This window comes from Hippoglossus stenolepis, chromosome 4, assembly GCF_022539355.2.
Source record: "Hippoglossus stenolepis isolate QCI-W04-F060 chromosome 4, HSTE1.2, whole genome shotgun sequence".
Taxonomy (NCBI): Eukaryota; Metazoa; Chordata; class Actinopteri; order Pleuronectiformes; family Pleuronectidae; genus Hippoglossus; species Hippoglossus stenolepis.
In genome coordinates this window covers 22,743,975-22,763,770 of record NC_061486.1, presented here as the reverse complement: position 1 = coordinate 22,763,770, position 19,796 = coordinate 22,743,975, and the positions used below count along the sequence as shown (strand labels likewise).

At 40.7% G+C, this 19,796-nt stretch overlaps 2 protein-coding genes across 4 annotated transcripts in view; both read left to right on the top strand.

The window, feature by feature from the left end:
* The first annotated feature begins 1,240 nt into the window (after positions 1-1,240).
* On the top strand, positions 1,241-3,073 carry LOC118106312 (toll-interleukin 1 receptor (TIR) domain containing adaptor protein). 2 transcript variants are annotated; one of them, XM_035154742.1, is made up of 3 exons: positions 1,241-1,397; positions 1,765-2,340; positions 2,720-3,073. In XM_035154742.1, exons 1-3 carry the CDS (start codon positions 1,391-1,393, stop codon positions 2,821-2,823), a joined length of 687 nt encoding a protein of 228 aa, XP_035010633.1. In that variant the 5' UTR covers positions 1,241-1,390; the 3' UTR covers positions 2,824-3,073. The 2 variants fall into 2 exon arrangements, with proteins under 2 accessions (XP_035010633.1, XP_047195573.1); XM_047339617.1 differs by lacking the exon at positions 1,241-1,397 and having other exon boundaries at positions 1,740-2,340.
* Positions 3,074-11,110: 8,037 nt separating this feature from the next.
* Positions 11,111-19,796, top strand: part of st3gal4 (ST3 beta-galactoside alpha-2,3-sialyltransferase 4) — a 30,375-nt gene continuing 21,689 nt past the window's right edge. For both annotated transcript variants that reach the window (XM_035154240.2, XM_035154241.2), the window contains exons 1-2: positions 11,111-11,358; positions 15,293-15,360. The gene's annotated coding sequence lies outside the window, so the exon portion shown is untranslated. The remainder of the gene's footprint in view (positions 11,359-15,292; positions 15,361-19,796) is intronic.

The following is a 19,796-nucleotide window of genomic DNA, read 5'->3' as shown; positions in this document are numbered from 1 at the left end:
AACTAACTCAGAAGATTTTTGTTGTCAAGGCAGCCATTAGTAGTTTGATATAGCCTATTATCAAAAGTTCATTCATGATATTCAAATCATAAGAAAGTCGTTCTCATTTTTGTTGCCTTACTTCTGGCCCCATACACTTATACCTTCAGCCGAATTAAAATGAGATAAGATTTAACATTACATAACATAAAATCATATATGAAGAGTTTACCATATCTAATGCATAGATTCAACTAACTAAAAAAACTGTGGTGTACTATCCACAGAGTCGCCTTCTATTCATTAGACACTTTTTAGCACAGTTTTCTCTTTGTAGAGAGTATTTTTATATTGTTGTTCCGATATTTTAAAAAGGAACAAGATCAGAAAAGTCCTTAAGGGAATGAATTGCCTCTGTGGTTACAACTCTATAATTCTCTTACACCACAGGTTTTAAATGCTCTTATTTCTTAGACATAGGCCTATCTTTGGAGACAAGCAGGGATATTTAGTTTGGTTTCTTTAGGCTATTCCATTCGATCTTGGGAAAAAAAATTGGGAGAATGGAAAGTAGCTCCAGCCATCTGCACACTGGTTAAATAGGCCAAAATCCACCCCCACAAAGTCACACTGCCACAACAACATCCTCTCAAGTAAAAGTGCTAACATGGTTTCAATTTTACATTAGCTTGTTGCTTCTTAAGGGGCTTACTGGCATCAGATGAGAAGATTCAAATGCATTATTGTGACATGACACGATGGATAAATGTAGATCCAATTATAACAGTTCTCCAGCCAGCTCCTCTTCACTTCCTCTGTTTGACAGCAATGCTGCTTATCTCATCTTACACAGGTAGAAAACGTCCAGTCTAATAAATATATGCAGGTGGAATTATTTATTCTGGGCCTGCAAACAGCAGTCAGGCAAAGTTTGGAGTCTCTACTTGAGGTGTGTTGTAAACCAAGGCTGTTCTTACCTGCTTCAGGTTATATGAAGGTTTAAATTACAACAGTTTACATCGTCCTTCTTTAAAACACATTAATATACCATCCAGATAAGAAAGCAGCAGTGTTCAAGGCTGTGGATGTCCTTTTTATTGAGAAACACCAGGACTCGGGTATTAAGGTTCATTTATTTGTCCATATGTTTCCTTTCGACAAAGGGTTAACTGCCTGTTCCATAAAGTGTGCATGCACATGAGGCACTTTGCATGTGAAATCATGCCGAGTTCCTTCCTTATTTTTTTCTGGTGATGTCACTGACACTCTATAGAGTTTTCACTTCGTCTTTGATACTTCCAGTTAGGGCAGACACAGTTCTTAGTTCAGCTACCACTTTTTATGATTTATTTTATATTTTTGCCAGAAGGATTTTGGAGAGAAGTTGAAGAGGCATGACAATGTTAACAACATGCATGGTAAGTTGTGGTTTCAGACATTTCCTGTGATTCCACCATCGGGTTCTTTTGTTCAAATGTTGCGGGTCATTATCTTTTAACCAGCCGGTCTTCCTTTGTTAACTTGTCATAAAGCATGATAGTGGTTGGTTTTTCAATTTAATTTCCAGCAAAAACAAAGAATAATTTTTTTTCACCTCAATTGTACTGTAGCCACTTTAGCTACTAGCTCCTTGTTATTATCTGGTGCTGCTGTCTAACAGATAACACAGAGAGCGGATTGTGTTGTTTTTAATAATATTTATGATTTCACTTGTGAAAGTAGGAACCATCAAATTTGAAAAGTTTAATTAAGTTAGTAATATGCAGTTTGTCTTTCTCGTTTCAGCTTGGTTCCAAAAACTCTTGAAATCAAGAATATCGTTGTCATCCCAACATGAAGAAAAAGCTAGCAAGACAAGTGTATTGACATCATTTTCATATACATCAACATCATCGTCATCATCATCATCTGAACCCAAAAATCCGCCGTCTGCTCTGAGCTCACACCTGAGATGGAGACGAAAATATGACTTGCTCGTGTGCCACAGTCTCGCCGACAGTGACATTGAGGAGGCCAAGGGCCTGGTCTCTTTCCTGGAGGCTTCACCCCGCAGCCTCAGGTGCTTCCTCTGGCAAAGGGACGTCTGTCCAGGAGGTCCAATGTTCACAGAATTCTGCCAGGCTGTGCAGGAGAGCCACTTGCAGGCTCTGCTCATCACTCCTGACTTCCTGCAGGAAGAGTGGTGCATGTACATGATGAACCAGGCTCTGGCGGAGGGGCCCATGTCCAAGCGACTGATTCCTCTGATACAGAACGTATCCCACGATCAGTACCCTCAGGAAATCAAGTTCTTCTTCTATATTAACCTGAGCAGGAACATTGACCGAGGATATAGTGTCATCAACACCACGGTGCTCAAGTGTGAGTAATGGTCCAGCTCCATGCACAAGCTTTCATTCATGATAATATTTTTTTTCTTTCTCTGTCAAGCCCCAAAAGTCCCCTGATGAAAGCAGATTCACAAGATCTGGATTTTTATTTGGAACTGCAGCAAATTGCACTCACTCACAAATATAAGTTCCCTTAACATGCCTGATTTCTTAAAAAATCCTGGATCCTGATCCATGGACAAAATTTCAGGGAAATATGTTGAGTAGTTTTTGCACAATACTGTTAGCAAACAAACAAATGCAGATGAAAACATAGCCTAAGAATTGTGGTTTACTTAATCTGCACGAGAAGCAGGCCAATCTAGAGGAGAATCCATGTTTAATACCATCCTCTCATTTTTCCTCTCCAGACCTAGAAGACCTGGTTAAAAATGAGAGGACACACGACTCCAACGTGGACATCTCTCACAACGGACTAAGCTGGAAGGGCAGAAGTGATGCAGAAAAGAAATGACCGATTTAATGATGTTGGCTGAAATAATCCTCAACAGTAATTTAAGAACACGATGAAGGACAAGAGGCTCAGAGTGGAAGAAAACACTGCTGCTGTTGGCTGAACTCAACTTTAGTTATGTCTTAATCACATCATGTTAAGGAAAGTATTGAGTGTCTATAGTGTTTTTTTCTTTGTCTGATGTATAATATGTAACAATTCTTCATTAAAATATCTAAAATGTTTCCAACAATCGTGAAACCCAGACAAATCCCCAAGGAGATGTTTTATTTTGGTCTCCTTTATATTGCGTAATATCTGCTTTACCTGCATTTACATCTCTGCCATAACTTTAAACCACGTATGACAAAGGAAGGTACCTTAATTCCTTAATTAGTCACTCTTAATGGATCATGATTATTTATCGTTGTTTGCTGTGTAACGTAAATCAAACTTTTAAACATTACCTTGTCAGGAAGAATTTAATTGGCAATGGTGGTGAAGGCAACAACTTCCATGATGCTGCTTTATGACAAAGTCAAACTTTTGTTATTTCTTTTGATTGAGAGACCCCTAACGGCTGAAGTTGCATTTTGTACGTTCAAAGAGACACAAAAATACAAACAAAGAATTTTTTATTTTATTTATTTCTTTAATGAAAAAACTGCAATTGTTTACACAGAAATTAATTAATTAATTTCAAATTAGAGTTAGCAATTGTGTTAATAAGACTTATTAACTTTATGTTGAACATAACTAATTTGTGTGTTACCAAATGAATTATGTTTTTCAAATTGGATTTTTACTTTTTCTCTCTGTTATTGCATAATCAATGGCAAGGATGTTCTAACAGTGAACAGGAATTGTTTTATTTCTGGCAGCACTAGCTTGTTACCCATATCAGATCTAGAGAAGTAGTTTGCAATGGCAAACGGCTGTTGAACTGTTGATAAATGGGAAGTAGAACGCTGTACATGCATGTGATTCTCCTTTTATGTAAAGGTGATAATTGAAAGTGTTACAGATCAAGTTTACCACTAGGTGGTGTATTTACCAGTACAATTGAATTGAGAGTGTTTACAGTAAGATGCCAGGACCTAAATCTGTTCACACATTCACATTATGGGGAATTGTCTTTCTGATGGGGACAAAAAACAAGAAAGTAGATCATCAACCTCTAAGGTAAAGACATTATTTTCAAGGTTAGGTTTAGGTTAAGTCAGGTTTGGGTGAGTAATAACTACGGTTAAGGTTAGAGAAGTCTCCAAAAAATATGGAGACTATGTAAGTCTATGCAATGTCCTATTGTCATGGAGAAACAACTGTGCATGTGAGGGAGAAAGTAACAGTTAAAGGGAAATCCCCCTCCACCCATGACAAACAGCTGACAGTGATATGACCTTTTACTGCACTGGACTTAAAGGACCAACAGAGGAGATGTGATTCTTATTGAGACAATTCACAACCCTGTGTGCTTCTTTTAACACAGCTAAATATCAGAGGTCTGCTGGTCGTAATAATTTCCTAGTTCTGAGTGTTGTAAGCTCAGCTGGTTGGAACAAAGTCTGAACATGCTGAAGAATTCACCTCCGACCAATGAAAAGAAAACCTACAGTTGTGTTAGGTATGGGTTAATGTCCTTGGCAGTACTTTACCCTTTTAATCAAGCTTCCTGGCAGTGCTTCATCTCAGATAGTTGGCATTCGGACCACTCAGTGCAGAATATCAGGTGTTCATTCGAATCAACTGGAGCACAACATTTGTGGTCCTTTCATTTTTTTATTTTTTTGATGCAAGTTTTTTTCATGAGGCACCATCTGCCTCCAAGAAGTGCTCCATGTTGTCTTTTTTCTGACTTTCATTAATGCTGTATCATCCTCCCACTTTACCATCCCCCTAAAACACCAGCAGACATTAAGGTCCACAATAAAAGACCCTTGATAATCGCCTCTTTAGTGGCGAGCCAACATTGTAACATAAAAATGTAGACTAATCTCAGAAAGGCACAGATGTTCTGCGAGGCTTTTGTTGTTACCATAACAAATCCTCCTCCAGATGACACCGGCACACACACACACACACACACACACACACACACACACACACACACACAGATATCTGAATGATGTTGTGCCATAATGCATTAAACGTGATACCATAAAATGGTGTGCCTTTCGGCATTCAATAAATTTGGTTATCAATTGATTAAAGTTACCTCGGGGCACCACCCCAAAACAGTACACCACTTAGTTTGGAGTTGGCCTGTAACTTGAAGAAATAGTTCAGCATTTTGGGAAATGTGTAAATTATCTTCCTTGGCTTTCCTGCACACTCATGTCCACTGGTAAATATTCAGTTTTTACCAGACGCTGGTTAGCTTAGCTCAGCATAAAGACTGCAACTCTGGGGAAACTGTCACAACTTCAGCTCGTAACATTTTCACTGTCACCCCCTGCTCTGCATCACCTCCTTCCCACGGATCCCAGTACCTGCCCCACCCCCAGACTCACCTGCTTTCCATCAGTAATTAGTCACCCAGTGTATATATACCGGCTCATTTCCTCTTGTTGTGCAATAATGCATTAAACGTGATACCATAAAATGGTGTGCCTTTCGGCATTCAATAAATTTGTTTATCAAAATAAAATATTAAATAATAACTTTAATTGATTAAAGTTACCTCGGGGCACCACCCTTCAAAGGAAGGGAAAAGATAGCCAATTTATTGATTAAGTCTCATAAAAGTACTAACTACAAATTTGGATCTCTGATTAACAATTAAATGAATAACTATAACCAAAATTACCATATAGATAGTTAGCTAAGTTGAAGGATATGGAGTTCTTGACAGTGTAGAGGTTGGCAAAATTCACTTATGCAACATTAATGAAAAAACATTTGTGAAAGAAAAACATTTATTATGAATATAATAAAGTATAAAAACACAAATTACTAACGGTGTAATTACTAAACAAAGATAGGCATGTGAGTCTACATGTGTGTGTGTCGGTGTGAGCCAGCATGCTTTCAAAATGCGATACACAGTTCTGTGAGTCGTGGCTGGTGTGCCCGCCTTAGTGATTCTGTTGAGCTGTGGCTCAGTTCTGGCTAGTTGGGACATGCGGTTGGTGGGAGGTTCGTGAGATGAGCTGAGCTGCCTCCGGGTTGATGGAAGAGATGAGCTGAGAAGACGCCTCTCCTGTAGAAGGATTGTGAAGAGGACAGAAGAGACGGGAAACAGGCCTGTGACCCACAGTCATGGTCCTGAGTGACCAATGGGAGTTGAAACCTGTGTCCCTGGGGGGGTTTTCACACCTCTGTGTGACGTTGATGGCCCCTGGGAGACTGAGTCCTGGAGGAACATGCGGCTTCAGGCTTTTGACTGAACATGTGATACCGAAGTGTTGTCTCACAAAAACCAGGTCCCAACAATGACTTCAGAGAAAAGCTGTTTAGCGTGATCAAAAATTATGTTACATAAAAAGTCACTCAAACTCGATTTTCACATCAAGATGCATTTCACCATTAATATACAGTTGCTCATATAATTACAATGAATTATATTTACATATAGAAAAAACTAGAACAATGGTGTTAATTTCATCGAAAAAATTGTGCTGAAATATCAGCAACCGTCTGTTACTATATCTCCAAATAACATTGTTGTTAGGGGAGACTAAGTCAGAACTGGCTCTCTCTTAATTTTTAAGAGGAAAACATTTTTATCAAATAATTTACATATATACGGTAGCCCTGAAATGCAAATCACAATGACAAATAGGGGAAAACACAACAAAAAAAAATCACAAAACACTACAACTAATAAAAAGTAAAAAAGCAAATTACAAAACACAAATAAAAAAACACATTGACAAACGAAAAAAAAAGGTTGTCGACAAGAATTGGACGAACGAACTGTCTGTGTTTGTAACTAGATGATCAAAGATGGTCAGCAGGGACCTCCATTTTTTTTACGTCAGATGTTAAGGTCCTTGTGATCAGTGATTTACTCTTTTGTTCCATTTGTGTTTTCTTATTTGACGTTGGGGTTTGTGATTAACTATGGTGTGTTCTGTTGTGTTATGATTAACTGTTGTATTTTCCCATTTTTGATTGGGATGTGCACTGCGGGGGCCACTGTACAAATAACGTAAATCACATTTACATCCAAATATTTATATCACTTTGCGTGATTTTATCACAGGACTTGAGATGTGCTGAAAGGTGAGTTTTATTACTGCTGAACACCATTTCTGTCAGGATGCGCAAAATGGCAGACGTGAACCCAGAAGCACGACACTTGAGCAGTTATGGGAGTAGACAAGAGTTCTGGTTTATTGGACGAGCAGAGGTCAAAAACCAGGCAGACAGTCAGTGATATGATAGGGATCAGGCAATCGGGAATCCAGGGTCCAAAAGGCAGGTCAGAGCAGAGATATCAAACATATCTGATAGGGAGCAGGCAATCGGGAATCCAGGGTCCAAAAGGCAGGTCAGAGCAGAGGTCAGGCAGAAGAGTTAAACACGGGATAACGCTGGAAAGCTAGGAGAAAACACACTAGACGATCTGGCAGAGAACTGAGTGTTGGGACATGGTTTTAGTGAAACCATGTCTCAGTCTCCCAGGGGCCATCAAAGCCTGAAGCCGCATGTCCCTGCAGGACTCAGTCTCCCAGGGGCCATCAACATCACAGAGGTGTGAAACCCCCAGGGACACAGGTTTCAACTCCCATTGGTCACTCTGGACCCCATGACCTGTGAGGTCACCGGGCCAATATAAGGCCAGGTCTCCCCCTCTTCTTTCTCTTTCTACACTCCCTCCACGGAGAGAAGGCTGTCGAGCCTCTTTTCCTGCATCGCCGAGGGAAGAAGCCTGGCTTCTCCAGCTCACATCTTCTCTTTCCATCCAACTCTTCGAGAGGAGCACAAAGGTGCAGCTTCCAGCTCATCTCACCAAGGAAACCTCCTCGCATTCCAAGCTCTACCAACCCTTCAAGCAGCGACTCGATGTCCTGCTGGAGAACTTCAAACAGCAACACAGCTCAACAGAATCACTAAGGCAGGAGCCACAAGCCAGCAAGACGACTTCACAGAACTGCGAACTGCACAGCAACTCTTTTCCCCTTTCCACGGACGGGTAACACAACTGGGCTTAATAATTATACTTGGCTAAGCAAGACTGTTTATTCGATTCTGTGTGATATTTATAAGTTTGATTTGTGGTGTTGTGATATTGTGGTTACAAGTTGTTGAGAAAGTTAATGTTAGTTATGCTCTTCAGTCCTTCCTTGCATGCATCTAGCAACTTTCTCTAATTTGGCACACACACAGACACACGCATAACTCTTCACCTGCTTAGCTCGGACCCCCGCTACATGTTGTAAGGATTCCAATAGGGGGGGGGAAGGGTGTTATCTTCAAAGTGGCCAGCCGCCATTTTGGAAGCACATAGACACACACATGCATACTCACATACCTATCTTTGTTTAGTAAGTACACCGTTAGTAGTTTGTGTTTTTATACTTTATTATATTCATAATAAATGTTTTTCTTTCACAAATGTTTTTTTATTAATGTTGCATAAGTGAATTTTGCCAACCTCTACACTGTCAAGAACTCCATATCCTTCAACTTAGCTAACTATCTATATGGTAATTTTGGTTATGGTTATTAATTTAATTGTTAATCAGAGATCCAAATTTGTAGTTAGTACTTTTATGAGACTTAATCAATAAATTGGCTATCTTTTCCCTTCCTTTGAAGGGTGGTGACCGAGGTAACTTTAATCAATTAAAGTTATTATTTAATATTTTATTTTGATAACCAAATTTATTGAATGCCGAAAGGCACACCATTTTATGGTATCACGTTTAATGCATTATTGCACAACAAGAGGAAATGAGCCGGTATATATACACTGGGTGACTAATTACTGATGGAAAGCAGGTGAGTCTGGGGGTGGGGCAGGTACTGGGATCCGTGGGAAGGAGGTGATGCAGAGCAGGGGGGAGTGGCTGAATTCTGAAAAAATAAGATAACAGACAGTGAAAATGTTACGAGCTGAAGTTGTGACAGTTTCCCCAGAGTTGCAGTCTTTATGCTGAGCTAAGCTAACCAGCGTCTGGTAAAAACGGAATATTTACCAGTGGACATGAGTGTGCAGGAAAGCCAAGGAAGATAATTTACACATTTCCCAAAATGCTGAACTATTTCTTCAAGTTACAGGCCAACTCCAAACTAAGTGGTGTACTGTTTTGCTCTTTAAATCTTGTATGTCAAAGTCAGTTCCCCTGGCAAAAAAGGATGAAGTCGACTAAATATGACTTAAACACACATGCAGACTTTTAGGATTAGGACTCAGATTAAATAGCTGACAGAATTAAATTAGTTGAGTCTTGGAAATCCCCCTGAGCAGAAATGCTGTGTCAGCATTCCAGCAATTTGAAAAAAAAAAATAAAGCAAGCAGTGAAAGAAAAGGAGGGAGAGAGAGAGAGAGAGAGAGAGAGAGAGAGAGAGAGAGAGAGAGAGAGAGAGTACAGGCCACAGGATGGTGTGCTTGGACCACCAACACTATGGAAAAGCACTTAGCTGTTAGTCAGCACGGTGGTCTCTGGTGGCCGCAGTGGTACTGACCTGGACGTTTCTATCTGTGGTGAGTAAAGTCAGCTCGCATGAAGCTGCAGCGAAACACCAGCTGGGTTAATTAAAGGCGAGTGGCAGATCCAAACATTTTATTGGGTTTCTGGTGAATGTAGGTCAAACAATGAAATGAGACATAAGAGGACTGCATGTTAAAAGCCAGCGCACAATTTTACACACAAAATGGAAGACGAGTGCTCAACCCATGTACGTACACTTACACCAAAACTATGCCATCTGAAAAATAACCAAAGAGTCCCCTATCTAAAATGTTTTTAATTGTTCTCGACCATTTTCTGCATTTTGTTGAGTCAGACATGAATTTACATGGACGCCACAACTTGATAATGCTGCTGCATGCATGCTTCAGGCTCTCACGTTATTTACAGAACCCCAACACTGTCCTTGATCCAGAGCCCTGTAAACATTTGTTCAATCTTCAGGTTTACATTTGTGCAAAACAATGTTGTTACCAGCAGATACATTAGAGGAGATATTTAAAAAGCGGTTATTTGAAATAATTTAAAAAATAGTTGTAGATAAAACAAAGATGATCTTGCATTTCTCTGGTAAATACGTCCTCTGTGTGCAGCGTTATCCTAATAGAAGCTCATGTTTAAGCTGTCCCTAGGTTACACTCTGTTATCTCCTTTACAAACAGAAATTTACAAACTCACAGCCAACAGCAACGAGGGACAGCAGATGTCTGTCCCTCTGGGAGAAATCGGCAGTCAGAGATTGTGGCAAATAAATCCTCATAAATCATCAGGGGATCACTGACACGGTAAAGTTCATTAACCTGTGTGAGCTTCAACCATCAGCCCCGGGCTACATTTATTGAAATGTGGTATTTGGGTGTGTCTGGAACTGCCTGAGCAAAGTCCATTAGATTTACACTTTTTATACAAGAATCACATTAAAGCTCAAACCCTTTTCTACCTTGTGGTAAAGGTGTTCTCTACAACCCACTCTAAGTACATCTACTAAGTATAGTTTTGAAGTACTTTCCACCAGTGATTACTTTTTAAGCATCATACTTCTACTCAATTCGAGACGCAAACATTCTTTTTAATCTGACAGCTTTACAGATTCTGAGTGTAAATTTCCAAAATAATAATAATTTGAATATATTATTATAAATTAAACTGGCCAGGAGTAGTGAAAATTAACCTCCATCTTTTGCTGCAAATTTAGTGATGTTCCTTCTTCCAATACAGTGTTTCACAATGTATGGTCATGTCAGGGCTTAAAAGGGAAAACAAATCTCAGCCAACATCTAAGCTTTCCAGATGTTGTCCCCTCTGCAATAAAACTCGGACTGAAGACGCATGTGTGGGCCAAATAATTACAAATAAGACGCTGGAGATCCCATGGTGCACATGTCCCATAACATGCTTTCCTCTCCACTTACACCACCAGCAGCAGCAGCATGCAACCAACATGCACTTTAGACGCCATGGCTGCACACACACACACACACACACACACACACACACACACACACACACACACACACACACACACACACACACACACACACATACAGTATATTCTCTTACAGCTATGGTATTTGGATCAGCCAACGGCGGTGCACCCACTTGCGCATGCGTCCCTGCACGCACCAAGAGGAAAAAGGGGGAACGCGCTGTAACAGGGATGACTCGGTGCCACTCACACGCACACTGAGCCAGCCTGCGGTGCGGGTGTGCGCTTCTGTTTCCGCTGGAGGTTGATGCCCTCCTCATCGCATCACTGCCTTTTCCTGTGTGCGCGCACAATTTGTCCTTTTTGTGTGTTTCCCACGCCGTGAATGTCACCAGCAGCGACGCGAACTTGGTTTTGCAGCAGCAGCATCGTACCGCTGGGCACACGAGAGGTTCGCTCCGTGGATTCGGATCTGCTCCTCTGCGCTGCTGGTGAGTGTAAGACTGTTTCAAACCCCCGTGGAGTTAACATGGGGCAGCCAGCCCTGTGTACGTCAGGAGTTGTTGGACATGCTTTGCAGAGAGAGGCATCAAAAAACAGCAACTCATCTGTTGTAGCTGGATCACAAGATGTCAAATTGAATTTGGCTGGAACATGTCTTTGATTTGTGTGTTTTTAGGTCAGTATGATTGCTTTGGCTTTTTTGGGGGTGGTAGATAGGCTGCAGCATGGGAGAAGAGAACATGGGATAATGACATACTTTGACTTTATTCAACCACAGACAGTTATTATGTTCTCTGAGATCACAGGCACTAGGAAGTGGAATTCAAGTAAGAGTCTGGCTGTAAACCTCTGGGCTGTAAATGTCGCTTTTCCTCTGTAATAAACAGGAAATGATACAGTGGCAAATGTTTCTGGCTGATAGTTCAGAGCCCGCCAGCGGCATTGTCTCATTGTTAACATCAGTAACATCTTATCACTAGGAAATCTAAATATATACCTATATATTGTGCTATTCTTGCTTGCTCTTTGCAAAAAGACATGTAGAATTGAACATTTAACTTAAACGTATGCACGGCATTCATTGATTTACAGCAGTTTTTATTGTCCCTGATATGCCGTCATAATATATCTTTCACATGGCAACTTGAATCTATCTGACAGACCATGTTTTCCCCCCTCTGCAGTATTGATTCTGCTCAGAAACACTCGTCCTTGAACCAGTCGATCGGTTGCGTTCTGGCACAAAAAGATGTGATAGCCGAGTCAAACATGCCCTCTGAACATGGTCATTTTGGGCAAATACAGTAGTCACTTGTATACTCAAGGCAAATAAGAACATTTGCGCAACCAGCACAAACAAGAACAGCTTAACATGCAGATGATGCAAGGGAGGCTTCATTTTACACTCATACCTGTCAACCTCATAGGTAGCAATTTCTTAAATAGATCAAGTTAATCTAAGAGCCCTGGACCTGAAGAAGATCTCAGACTGCTCATATGAGTCCTATGACAACTACAGTACAGATGGCTTTTAGTGAAGTCCCTCTCATATGATGAAATCCTTCTTGCTTTCTGGCCCTGTACCACTGATCTTCACAGCTGGATCAGGCACTAAAACACACTCCACCAAAGCGGAAGCGGTGGGGAGCAGATCTCGGTTGAACTTGTTTGTTGGAGGTTTGTCTATGGTTGTTGGGAAATTAGCCTTGTAGATGTTTGCCATGACACCAGAGGGTACAGAAAATGTGATTAGATGGATGGAGACAATTACTAATTATATCTGCCAGGCTGCTGTATACAGTGTCTATAGCAGCAGCTACACAAGGGTATTTTAATCCTCAGATGGTGCATTTAATGTTGCTTAGAGATATTTAGCACAGGACAACTTGTACCAAATCAGCGTAAACACCATGATATGCCCTTTGCAGCATGAATCAGTCAAAAAGAAAAGATGAACACACATCTGACCTAAAAAACATTCAGGCAAATGTAATTATACGTTGGTGCACTGGTGTCTGTTAGTGCACAGTGAAATGCCCACAGGCTCAATGGAGAGTCCCTGACTCTCCATTTTCACTGTTTTCACTGATTTATCAAATTAAAACGACATTAAAGTTGTTGGACTCGGTCAAATTAAATAACCATCAGAGGACAGAATCTGCAGATGGACCACAACTTCAGTCCAAAGTGTTACTTTGCCTCAAGGTCCTGATTTGTAGAATGGTCCTTTGTGAAAAATAGATTTACATATTTTAATTGTTTAAGTTAATCACTTGGCTCACATTTGATCACAAGGTTCCCTAAATGGGTTAATCCAGCCATAAGTCAAACTTTCTCATCTTCACATTTTGTGGTTAGAATGTCCTTATATGTGGTTCCTGGTTCTGAATATTAACCAAACAAAAGCCCAAAGAGGTTTTTGACACAAAGAATAAGAGAAGCCTCTGCTTTAAATACATTTCATGGAGACTTGACTTTGTTTTCTTTGTTCCCCTTTCACTTTGGACCCTTTGCTTCTTTCCACTCAGATTAGACCTCTCAGATCCCAAACACTGCACGACATCCCAAAGTCAACACTAAAAACAAACCCTGCTTGCTGTTAGAACGCCTTTCCTGAGGAAGTTCAGTGCCTGCCTTCTTCATGCAAGTCTGTTACTAAGTAACCATATTAACAAGGAAAGTAATACTGTAAACTGCAAATTCATCATACCCAAATTAACTCTGTCGGATTTGATTTCAACTATATGTATGATTTCAACTGTGTCCATATGGGTCTACATTTATATCTCATTTACACACTCACTTTACATACTGTACTTATGTCCCCCTGAAGGTGCCTTTTCACATGCTGGCATATAGGAAGCAGAAGTGTTGGTAATAGCCTGCAATTTCTTTAAAAGCCTCTCTTCATAAAAGCGGTCAAAACGATACAAATGGGCTCCAGATTTAGCTCTTCTGACTGGATTAAATTGCGGGATTATGTGTTTTAGAAGTGTTTTTCTATTGTGAGCCTGACACACATGTGATTTCCTTTTACAGAGTGTGTCTGTGGTTGAGAGAAATCAGCTGGTATAGGTAAAAGGGATTTAGAGAAGGTCATTTTGAGCCATCATTTATGTCTGCGCTGACCTCAGTGCAAGGATTTTGGCTTTACCCGTTCAGCATCAAACCAATAATTCTCACGATAAATCTGTTAGGTCTTCAGAGAAGACTAAAGGTCCGACGACCTGATCTCATAGCAGTGTCTGTGCCTGTGTGTGATGACATAGTCTCACTAATCATACATAATTTAATCTGTAATATTGATTATTGATGTCAATAATGATTTGCTTGCATCCTTGATGAAACCTACTGTAACACAATAATAACTGAAATACAGAGCTCATATTCAATATATCTATTAATGCCAGATACCTTCAGTATCCTTCTCTGCCCTCACCTTCCTCAGGAATTTGGGAGGAAGGAGTTTCAACCGATAAATCACTAAAACATTTTCCCATGGAGCTTCTTTACCGGAATTACTCCACTGTGCAATTCTGTGACAGCAGCCTGACTCACCTTTTAATCACTACAGTGTGTGACTAAGCTCTTTAAGTGGTCTGGCTGCGTTTTCTACGTGATCTGTGCTTCAACTTGCTGCGGCGCTTTCAGGACATCTGTGGCGAAGGGCACCTCTGTCTGACAGTGTTAAATCTCACTCTGCTCGCACTCCGTAGGTCCCTCGCATCTTGACGACCTGTCACCGGTGTATGTTAGCCAGGGCCCAGCGTGCCCCCCCCACACACACACACATGCACGCACATAGACACACACACAGTATCACACATAGTCAGCCATTGTACTGCTCTGCTCTTGTGTTGCCTGTGGTGTCTGTGAGGAGGTCCTCTGCTCTCCGAGTCTTCTGTGCGTGAGTCACGCTCCCAGGAGCTGCAACATGTCCAGATGTTGCGGCTCTTTCAATCTTGCCCCAAAGGTGAAAGAGTGTTGTTATTTTTTATAAGTGATTGAAGAAATCCATGGCGGGATGGCGTCCTATTTATTTGCCTTTTATAACCAAACTAACAAAATCCATTTATGATTATACAAAGCCAATCTTAACAGATACTGTTATTATTATTTGATCATTATTATTATGCCGGTTAATTAATCCATACAACAAATTTTGTACTATTAAGCATTCGTAACGAATGAGATTATACATTATATCCCAGACTATATCTCAAGATGGCATGTCTGTATCATTAAATGCATCTTTAGTCCTGCTGTATCCATCCCAGAAGCCTGTTCAGGGATGACTTTGTGATCAGAGCTGCAGTATCATTTTTAGTTCCCTCATGTGCAGCGATGATTAGAAAATGAAGAATAACAAAATAGTCAATAGTTTTTGCTTTTATGATCATTTTTGTGGTTTTTACTTTACAGGAAGAAGCCACGAACCAATTACACCAGAAGCACTGAGTCTGCAGTCTTTGAAATGAAAGAGGGAAAAGGTAAGGTGTTCTGGAGAATTTGTTTTTTTTTTTACAGTTGGTGACAGCTCTCTCCCTTCTCGGTTATTTAACGAAACAGTTTGGTTTGTAGTACTCAACCCTTAGGGATCCTCTGGGACATTTTTGTCTTTTTCAGTTTTCATTTTTTTTATAATTTTGGCTGTGTTAATGCATACACTATTACATTTGCCAAGGGTGTGTATTATTTGGGTTAGGGTTAGAAAGTGACATGTTTATCCTTCCCGCGATGCACAAAACGCACCCAATACGGAGCCGTTTCGCCCGTTCCCTGTTCGCCCTCCCCCGAGGCCGAGGTCCTGAGATCGCAAGTGCTCGGCCTGCACAGTGCTGCTCACAGCCCTAGTTATAGTATTATTATATTATTTTTCACTTTCAATTATCATTTTCAAACTGTGCGCAGCTCTGCATGTATATCGTAGGCATTAAGATTTTTGAAAAATATTTGACTTACTTTTAACAGTTAAATATTAGAAAATAAATGTGTGTTAATATGTCTTAATATTGTGGCTTGTTGCCACTAATCAATCAATATGTGAAACACTGTATGAAACTACAGTAGTAATCTCTTAGTTAAAAATTAATGTGCACAGGGGGCATAACGTTCTAAAATATTTTGTTTTATGACACATTAAATACACATATCACACAAGTCTAACGAGAAATTGGCTAGTGCAAACAGACATGAAAAAAACCTTACTCACCATCACAAAACACCATAAGGAAAGAGCATTGGTGGTTAACATTATTCTGTGTTATGTGCGTACTGCATCTTGCGAATGTGTTGCGTTCATTTCTGAGGACCTGCTCAACCGACGCACCAAACAGACACATTAGGCAGCCATGACGCTGTACGCATAGTTAAAAGCAAGTATATCTCTGGCCTTCCTTTCATGCATGACAATAGACCTATGACCCCCTGCTGCATAACTGCTGTAGATGCATTGCAATTGCCACCACTTTGTTATTGCAATATGCTAAAACCACAAATTAACAACTAGTCTACAACGATACACAGCGTCAACTAGTCTGTGAAACCCATAATTTTCCAGGTGCAATATGCACATGTGTGGTAGGGGCAGTGTGGAGCAGTGTCGCATGACTTCCCTAAGAGGGCGCTGCTGTAACTATTTCTGCTGTGATCTCAGATTTAACAAAATAGAAACATCCTCCAGTTTTACTTTGTTTATATTGCACATTATGCAAATCCAGATGTGCCACATGGTCTGAGGTCTCTGGTTGGCCCTCTAAAGGTATCCGACAGCAACACATGTTTTATGTTAGCATGTATGTGAGCAAAGACGTTTAACACGCTGCCTGTCATACAAACGCATGGTTAAATAGAAAGTATAGCTCCTTCTTTTTAAGCTTTTAACCATGTCAGCATGAGTAACTGAGGATGAGATTATACTGTTTGGTTACATCACAGTCAAATTAAAGGGGAATCTGCAAGTTGAAGACGGCAAACTTAAAGTCTTATGAAAGCAGTCCAGTCAACCAAATCCTATTATCTGACTCGACAACAGAGGGTGGAAGTCTCAACCTGTTATTACTAGTCTGCAGTGCAAACCACAAAGCTGAGACAACTCCCAGTAGATGCAATCAAAAGCTCACACTTCTAAACGAGAACTATAATTGCCCATAAACTAAGGTCCCATGATTGTGAGAGTTGTGTCTCCTCAGTCATCTCGTTTTTTACTAAGATACATGTGAGAGTGTCAGCAACCTATGTTTGCTGTTGCTGGGACTGAACTTTTGCATGCTCAGCAGATTGTAGAGGAAACACAAACTGCAGAAAACACAATCTCAAGTTTAAAGATGAATTGAAATGAACTTAATAAATAACAAAAGTGTCAGGAGGGGAAGTGGAGATTGTGCTGTTTCAGAAAGGGACATTGAAAGGACTAGGTTTTATGTCGAAACATAATTGGGTATTTGCGTGCAACATGTACACAATGGTTATACTTTGGACCATGTGCACGTATGGAGGGGGTGAATGACAACTTGAGGCTGAATTCAAACGACGCCGTCCACCCTACAGACGTTTGGACTGAGCCATCGCAGACTTCACTCGTACCTGTTCACCATCATCACATCAAAGTCTTTCAGGGCAGGAGGCTGCGCGGCTTAATGAGTGGAGTCTGTTTCCCTTGTTGCTGTGGAAATGTTGGAAACAACCATAGACTGCATATCGTCACCCTCTTAAACTAATGGCCAAATTTTTTCAGGTTTTTCAGAAAACACAAAAAAATTAACCAAATATTGAATATATGATATTTATTAATAATTTCTCTCAAAAAGGTTATGACAATAGATGACTATTGTCATACTAATAACAATATCTGTCAATTATGTAACATAAGAGGAATAAATGACTTAGGCACATTTTTTAACATGCCTTTGTGACTTAAGCAATTTTAAACCTTCCTCCAGTTCTCCCTCCAGCTCTTCTTTGCTGGGTTCTTGACTGATGCCTATTAATGTGGCAAATTGTCAAAGAGGTGATGACACTCAACGGGCATGACGTGTTTCACTGACTGGAGGTCCTGGAACTCCTTGATTGGCAGAGCACATGGAAACATTCGTATCCATGCTATCGGTTCATTTGGCACCTGTACCCTTTGTGGCCTGATTCTTGCAGTCTGGAGTATGATGACGTAGTCTCTCGGGGTGTTCAATAGTACTATGCATGCTGTCACACTCCATTTGTGTGTGCCCTGCAACAAGGTATTTCTGTGTTCGACTTTGATCTCCTTGAGTTCTGGATGGTCTTTGATCACACCTTCAAAGGACGTATCACAGGATGGGGTATAGTCTGGATTGCTTATGACATCATCATCATCAGATATGTCCTCTTCATGTGTCTGCTTGGCATCTTCAACAACGGGAGTGTTTAAGGTATTGTTTGCTCCATCTGAAACAGAGTCTTGGCCTGGTACATGCTGCTTCATCTCTTCAACGACTGCCTCATTGTGATTTTCAGTGGATGAGGCCTGATCGGTGTCAGAATTGTCAAGTGCATCTCCGACCAAAAAGGAAAAACATTTCAACCCTTTGAGGTGTACAGTCACAAATGTGTGATCATTCTGAAAAACATTCATTGCCTCGTGGTCACTTGTATTAAGCTACATCAGGGACACCCTAGGGGTGCACAAGCTGTTGTAAAGAGGATCCTTTGTAATTTTTTAGTTACACACATAATTTCTAGCTGTTAGATTACAATACAGTATTCAAATCTTTCTTAATTAGATCATGTAATGTGGAAAAAATTTGACAAAAACTGTAGATGAAATATTGTTTGAAAAGACAGAAAAGAGTTAACAGAAAGCCTATCACTTGTAACAGCCACAGATTCTGAAGCCTTTCCACTAGGGATGCACCGATATGGAAATTCTTGGCCGATACCGATACCGATATTTAAAACAACAATCTAGCCGATACCGATACCGATATTTGTTTATTACTTGCATGTGGCCTTCTTGGTGTGTAACGCCGGGTTTACACCGGGCGCTGAAGCGCCGCACAGCGTTATTCTCAAGCGCGCAGCCGCCTGGCTGTTCACACCGGACCCGCATTTCTCCGCGTCGGTCAGCCCGTGATTCTCCGCTTGTTGTTGTATGTAACCCGTTCAATGTCGGGTGTCGGGGGTAAATGCCGTATTCTCCAAGCAAGCCTTTAGCCCCCTCTCTCTTTTATCTATATGACTGCTTGTGTGGCTGTAGTGGATGGGCAGAGGGGACATTTAATTATGTGATTGGGAAAATTGGGAAAATTAAAACTCCAGGACAACAGAAGGGAATACAAAGTATGGGATGCATATTTGATCATTTATATCATATCAAATATGACATTTATATTGTTTAAAATCATTTTTCAGTCTGTTTCCTGGCGCGACATTCGCCTGCGCACGAAACCATCGGTGAAGGGTGCTGGCGCCGCGCCGCGACGCAGCCCATGTGAACCGCACAAGGTTTAACGGTTAATAGCGCCTGGCTTTCCTTGGCGCCATGCTGGCGCTTCAGCGCCCAGTGTAAACCTGGCGTCAGTGTACCATAATCTGGATGCCAGATTGGCAGGCTGCAGAAAACATACCAATGAATATCGGCCAATGTTATCGGTGAAAGTCAAGTTTATTACCGATACGCCGATAGCAGTAAACGAGGCGAATATCGGCCGCTACCAATATACGGCCGATACATCGGTGCACCACTACTTTCCATTCTTTGCTAAATGCTAGCTTCATGGACCTAGCTATTCTGCTGACTAAAATGCTGACTAAAAAGACTGAATAAAAAGACTAAATAACTATGCAATATTTATAGCCTAGCCTATATTATAGTAAACCTCATCACTTACCAATAGGAGACGAGCCCTGAATCATGGAAATAACTTCAGCGGCTAGGTAGATTTCCGTTCTT

Excerpts from the sequence above, each read along its gene's own strand:
- LOC118106312 (XM_047339617.1), top strand. The coding sequence starts at position 1,740 with ATGCAGTTTGTCTTTCTCGTTTCAGCTTGGTTCCAAAAACTCTTGAAA. Across the intron at positions 2,341-2,719 it reads CAACACCACGGTGCTCAAGT|ACCTAGAAGACCTGGTTAAA; the intron begins GTGAGTAATGGT and ends TTTCCTCTCCAG.